At 35.8% G+C, this 7,032-nt stretch overlaps 1 protein-coding gene across 2 annotated transcripts in view; it reads left to right on the top strand.

Annotated features, from left to right (window-relative positions):
* The first annotated feature begins 3,711 nt into the window (after positions 1-3,711).
* LOC149185697 (putative transcription factor bHLH041) overlaps positions 3,712-7,032 on the top strand; it is a 182,074-nt gene continuing 178,753 nt past the window's right edge. For both annotated transcript variants that reach the window (XM_089412471.1, XM_089412470.1), the window contains exons 1-2: positions 3,712-3,848; positions 3,972-4,097. In XM_089412471.1, the coding sequence (XP_089268597.1) occupies positions 3,733-3,848; positions 3,972-4,097 (242 nt within the window). In that variant the 5' untranslated portion in view covers positions 3,712-3,732. The remainder of the gene's footprint in view (positions 3,849-3,971; positions 4,098-7,032) is intronic.

The following is a 7,032-nucleotide window of genomic DNA, read 5'->3' as shown; positions in this document are numbered from 1 at the left end:
ACGAGTATCCATACCTTTGTTCATGAAGGCCAATACTCTCTGTGCATGATGCCAAGAGGATATTCTTGTTGTTGAATAAGGGTTGAGTTGAAGTAGAGGAAAATGAAGAAAATAAGGTTCCTATAAGTTAAATTATGGGTTGTGGTAATGGAGGAACAAGGGCCGAGTTTCAGAAGTAATGCATAGAATAAGGGATAGTTTAAACTATGTTGAGGACTAAAGTGTTTCTCCGCAAAACTGAGTTGTTAGGAGGATGAGTAGTAATTTATACAAGGAGAAGAAGTGTGTGGTTGGAGTATGTGGAGAATTTTGTCCTAAAGGGTTTAGGACAAAAATTCTTTGATGCCCTAGTTCAGTCTTCCTTAAGTGGTGTTAAGGAGCTGTGAGTGGGCTATTTGGTAAGCCCTAAGAGGTGACAAAGAAGCACACTTGTCTCTATGTGAGGGAAGCTTGATCAAGCCCTATGTCTGGTCATCTTTGGAGAACTAGAAAGACAAGAAGTGAGAAGAGTTGAAGACAATATGAGTTAACTATCTTGGTGGAGTAGGAAAGCAGTTATAGGGCAGTTTGTGTAAGCCTATGATCAGTCACCCTTGGAGTAGGAGGAGGTTTGATAGAGGCAGTATTGACGGTTGAAGATGCAAGCATTTGGAAGTTTCAGAAGTCTTGTGAGAAACAAAAGAGGAGGAAAAGGAACTCTAAGATGTGTTCAAGGCACGTGGATTGAAATGGTTGTGGAAACGCTATATCAGCAAGTAAGTCGAGTGTACTTTGTTCAGGGATATATTAGTAGTCATAGGTTGTTGACTCCAAGCCCTAGTTTTCATTGTATTAGGGATGTATATAAGGGCCATGATCCCTCATACAAGAGCCTTGTGTTTGTTGTATTCAATATTGTAATATAACAATTTTTGTCTTAAATTTACCTTGTGCACTGAGTTGGTTCACTACTATATGTTTTCCACTATGTAAAGTGTTGGGCTGTGGCATTTAAGTGTGTTTGTGATCGTTATCTTAGACAAAAACTTGATCCTTAAGTGTCATGGGAAAATCAACATTTGCAGTAATAACATTGTACATGGGACTTGCCTATCCATGTTTCTCCTCTCCCCATTTGATTCTAGGAATGACTAGGCTAATTTAAATGTCTTATTTTTTTTTGGTGCAGTTCTCCATTTTGCTTTATTATTAATAATTACCTATGCTTCTCTAACCTTTTCTTCTACTTCCTCTACCTTTTCCTCTACCAGTGTATGCTTGAGTCTTGAAGGCATGTTCTAAAGGATTTTCTTTCATGATCATTCTTGATTCACGAGAAAAAGAAGATCCCATAAGTTCTTCTATTGTGAGTTTGGATAAATCTTTGGACTCCTTTGGAAATGAAAAACCCTAAAAATCCTTAAATAGGCTTTTGAGAACCTTTTCACAATTTTTATTTATTTTTTTTTTTTTAATATCTTCAGCCATATGTCCATGAGTCCTAAGCTAATTGATAGCTCTCATCACTCTAGTAATGAATTGGTTAATATTCTCTACCTCCTTTATCTTCAATGTTTCAAACTCTCTCCTGAAGGTTTGAAGCTTCAATGGTTTGACTTTGCCATTACCCCGATGTACTAACTTCAACATATTCTAGGCTTGATTTGCACTAGATGTTCCCATTATCTTTGGAAAAATTGAGTCATATACTAAAATTTGTATTCAAAACTTGGCCTTGTATTCCTCTTTCCTTATTTCTGCAAGTTGATTTTTTGGACATTAAACATGTCCTATAGAGTTACTTGATCTAGCTCTACAAATTCATTCTCCATTGGTTCACAACGTTCTTGTACTTGCAAGAGGTCTTCATTCTCACATATCATAACTCATATTTCTTGAAAACAAGAATTGATCCTTAGGTTTGCCTATATTACTTGAAGAAGCCATTTTTTTATTTACATAATACAAAAATTCACTTTTAAAAATAAGGAAAATTCACACAAAATCCATATTTATGAAACTTTTGCAATGTTGCTACTTAAAACTAGAAACAAATAACCAATAATAACTTTCAATATGATGGGTTATCAAATTTAGTACCTTAAATGATCTATAAAAACCCTTCAAACCTGGAACCTTTGAATACTTGCTAATATTTATAGTGGTATCTATACAAGTCAAATTTACATGGATGGAAAAAATGCGGAGAAACTTGACTCTCTAATAGAGAAGAAATTCTATAATCGATTTATATTGGATTACCATGCCCTCTACACCCCGTAACTTTGCAATTTATCACTTTTGTTGTGAACTTTGATTTTTTTTACCCTTTCTGAAACCTTATATCTTAGTTTTTAGATTTCGACAAAGAGGGGTTGTCAAAGAAATCCATGCTACTTTAGCTCATCGAGCTCATCTAGCGGCTCAATAATCACTGTATTTATCACTATCACGCTTATTCGGGGAATTGTTTCTCTTTGGCCATTCACAGATGTGTCACTCAGGGTCTCAGATTTTTATGTCGCACTCACACGCTTATATCTCCTTTATGATTTGCTCTGCATTTTGTGAAAAAGCTTAAGCTTGATTTGATAGCATATTAGACTCACCAATATAGATATGAATGAAAACTAATTAGAAGCTTATAGGGCATTGCTCTATTTTTCTAAAAATATTTGGACTAATAACTTTCATTCATATTTAGGACTAAGAAATATTAAAAATATCTTTCCAAAAATATGTAGTGTTAACAACTATGCAAACGAATTCAATCAACCAGTTAAAATTATAACAAAATGAAAAATCAAATACATTATTTCATTAAATTTATTTATTTATTAATAAAACTGTAAAATTTGCAATTGTATTTTTTTTAGAGTGAACATAAAAACCACAAACCAGAAACCAGAGAGCATAATCAAATCAATCTCAATCATGGAAAGCGAACGAACATAAACATAGAGTCCTTATTTGAGATGCTGTTTAGAAATCTTTGAACACATTGATTTCAACCTTTTAAATTAAATTCGTTAATCCAATCCACGTTGTAATTATAAAGGCCATTTGACCGGCGAATCGATCTCGGTTTCCCGTGGGCCGTCGGAAGCACATGCCGAGGCGGCGGGGACTCCCCACCTCGTCGGAAGCAGATGCCGAGGCGGCGGGGACTTCCAACCTTTCGGTCAAGGCGGCGGCTACTGCTACCTTGAAGCCAATCAAACGAAGGCCTTCAATTCAGATTCAAAGGACCCCACAGGTTAACGATGATTTCCCACCAACAACCATGAAACTACTTTCGCCTGCCGGAGTATCAAACCCTAAAAGCACAAACCAGAAAACCGAGAGCATAATCAAATCAATCTCAATCATGGAAAGCGAACGAACATAAACACATTCTTTGAATCCTTATTTGTGATGCTGTTTAAAATTCTTTAAACACATTGATTTCAAACTTTTAAATTAAATTCGTTAGTCCAATCCACGTTGTACTTATAAAGGCCATTTGACCGGCGAATCAATCTCGGTTTCCCGTGGGGACTTCCAACCTTTCGGTCAAGGCGGCGGCTACTGCTACCTTGAAGCGAATCAAACGAAGGCCTTCAATTCAGATTCAAAGGACCCCACAGGTTAACGATGATTTTCCACCAACAACCATGAAACTACTTTCGCCTGCCGGAGTATCAAACCCTAAACCCATCTATTAAATCTCAAGCCATGACCAACTTGCTTTTCCTCCAGTTGTGAGTTATCGAGATGATGGACTTCATTTTCTACTTGGACAGCCAGTCCCTGCGAGAAATAATGAGAAGCATAGTTATAACTTTAGGCTGGACTTATATTGCGCTGTGGTCGTTGGCTCAATACGCACCGTAAATTTCTTTCCCCCTATTCTCATGAGGATTTTTTTCTTTGTTTTTCTGTCATGAATATCATTTGAATTGAAGCATTAGGGATATTACCTTTTATATATAGTTTATGGTGTTCATTTTCAGACATTTAGAATGTAAGGACGGACTGTTTAACCCAGAAATGGAAACTGGATCCTGGAGGGCCGAAAGTGTAGGTCAAACCCTTTTCAATTTATACAAGCTTTGTCGATTTGGCGCTGTGGATACTGGGTAAGTTTAACCCATACTCAGAATACCCATTTATAGTACAGATTCGAAAAGTTGCAACCTATTAGAATATATCAATTTTAAATTCGGATTTTTTAAAGAGTATTCAGGGATACAAAGTAGAGGCATCCTCTTATACTATACGTTACATCCTTGCTTCTTTCTTTTATTGCGGACTGTGGACAACCTTTTCTCTGTCCCTGCAGTAACATTTCAAAAAGTTTATTCACTGTGCTGATTAATAATTTTCACCTGCCCATCATTAACGCCATTATGTGTCCAAATATTTTGATTAACAATACACAATCGAGTTGTGGAATTGCAAAACCTGTACTTTGTGGACCTGTATCCATGGAGCACTTTCGAGGTTGTCTTGAGTAACCCACAATTAGTAACACCAGTCTTTGCAGAAACAATTTATAATTGAATATTTTCATTTATTTTCGTAGACATGCCGTTAGTATTTTTTTCATTGTTTGCAGGCCATAATTTTCATTTATAATTAATTCATTTGATTTATTTTATAACTTTACTTATATGCTTTAAAGAAGTTATTTATGATAATTTTGATAAATTAAATATACGCGTATATTTTCCTACAATATTTGGAAACTTGTTTTGCGCTCCAGTCTATCATGATGTTTTCAAGGGTTTGTGATGCAGCTCAAGAAAATTATTGTATATTTGGTTGATTTAGGGGATCTGATGTTTTTGATTTCTTAATAGGAAATTTTGTATATATTTAATAATTTGAGTGAGAAATATGTCTGTGAGGTTTTAAATGTAAATATTCTCAATTATGTGAGAATATGAGAGATTATTAAACTTGTGAAGATTTCATAAAAATCTTGGAGAGTAGGAGATCCTAGAATAGAGAATTAGTTGAGTTAAAAGTGGATTGACAGATTTTGTATAATCTGGTCATAAAGACAAAATTTAGATATAGAACTCTTGTTGAGATCCTCAAGCGATTTTAGGGACTACTTGAGAGATCTATGGAGAAGAACTAGGAACCAAAATGATCCATAACTATGTAATTATTCCTATAATTGTAAGCCTGAGAGGGCATGTAGAGAGGAGGCAGAGAGGAGTGCGAGTAGAGAGCAATCGTTAGTTATATAGGAAAAAGAGAATGGCCAAATGCATGATAAATCAGGCCATAGAGAAGATAGACCATAACAAATGTTTCTGAGTATATGTATGTGCAGGTTTTATAATGAAAAGAAGTTTTCATTGTGTAATTGTCTCCATATATACAGTTTAGTGGAAGAATTCCAATCTGTATGCATAAATACTGGTTATGTAATGTGTGATTTTTTGTCAACTTTTCCCTGGAGTGCAGATATTTAAAGGCATATGTATATATTCTAATTGACGTCATTATGCAATTATCTTGTGATCTCAGATTGAACAGATGCAGGTCATAAAGGTAATTGGACTAGGAAGAAGGAAGTGCCATCTAACATTAAACTCGAAAGGTTTAAAGACGCGAGCTCATATATTAGATGTTGGGGTCGAAATTGATGCCTAGTGACTACTCCATTTGGATTTGAAGTAAAACTCTACTCAGCGATATCAAAATATTGCCCAGTTATTATTTGTTTGAAAGAGAGCCAAGATCTCATGGTTAGTGATGAAATAAGATAGTATGTTTATACCTCACCATAATTCTCAAATCAAAGGTTGAAGCTACATTCAGTTATGAATGATAATTTACAAAGTTACTCTTTCTATCGAGTAACTTTCATGAAGTCAATATTGGTCATGTGAACTCGATGAGATCAAGGGAAAGGATGTCATGGTAATCAATAAGGAATATGTGATAACAGACAACACGCCAAAGGAAATCGTGATCTAGAAGGGCAAAGGATGAATGGCAGAGAATTATGAATGCGTTGAGAAAGGGTCGTGCCAGAAAAATAGATGGGTCGTGCATGGAGAAAAAGGGTCGCGCATCAGACACAAAGGTCACACCGTGGGTCGCATCTGCAGTAGAAGGGTTGCGCATGAGACAGAAAGGTTGCGCCAGTTCAGGGTTGTTTTTTTATCAACTTTTAGGAGTCCATTTTGAATTCTGGAAACAAGGTCAAGTGGCCGCACGTGTCTACTTTCCAATGAGCCATAAAACTCGACAAATACCCAAGGGAAAGCCTCCAAAACTTGAGTTTGCCATCCTCACTCAGAAGCGCTACTCTTGGTGAACTCTGAAAACCAATCCTTCCTTTTTTATGTATATTGATATGAGGTAAGTTTAATGAAACAATGAGAGATAGGAATTGTTGAAGTCTCTTTGTTAAGACTTGTAGTGTAGTCTTAGTGTCTTAAGGCTACTGATTGTGACGTATAGACCTGGTAGGTCATCATTTTGGTATCGGAGCACGTAAAATCTCTTTGGGGATAACTAGAATAGAGGTATTCTCTTAAAGTTGTATATGTAGATACAATTGTGATTGCAGAAAGAGGAGATCAATAAAGACTGAAAGAACAAAGCAGGACAACAGAGCTAGTGTGCTTTGTGTGCATTTGTTAAAGATATTACACAGGAAGAAAGGATCAGATTTTAAATCTGACAGGAAACAGGCACACAGAAATAATGTGTGGCAAAATATTGGGAAGTAATTGATACTCTTAAGGAGAATTTACAAAGAAAAATGAACAAGAAATAGTCCATTCAAAGTGCAGATGAATGGTGGAACAAGATCATGCAGAGATCTTGATGGTGATATGTTATGTTTTTATTTTTAACTTTGGTTTTGAGGATTTTGTTCATAGATTTCAGGTTGCAGACAAAAAGGGTGTTAGCAGCAAAGACAACAAAGAGGATCTGTAACAATGAACTAGTTGTGTTCTCGAGAAAAGTGGATTTAAGTTGTAGAAGCAAAGAGGAGAGAGAGAGTTTCTCAATAGATGGTTCCAAGGCAGAGAACCATAGATCAAG

This window comes from Pinus tabuliformis, chromosome 3_1 (assembly GCF_031772625.1).
Source record: "Pinus tabuliformis cultivar Carrire ecotype Pingquan chromosome 3_1, CPIR1, whole genome shotgun sequence".
Lineage (NCBI taxonomy): Eukaryota > Viridiplantae > Streptophyta > Pinopsida > Pinales > Pinaceae > Pinus > Pinus tabuliformis.
This window is presented reverse-complemented; position numbering and strand designations above follow the sequence as displayed.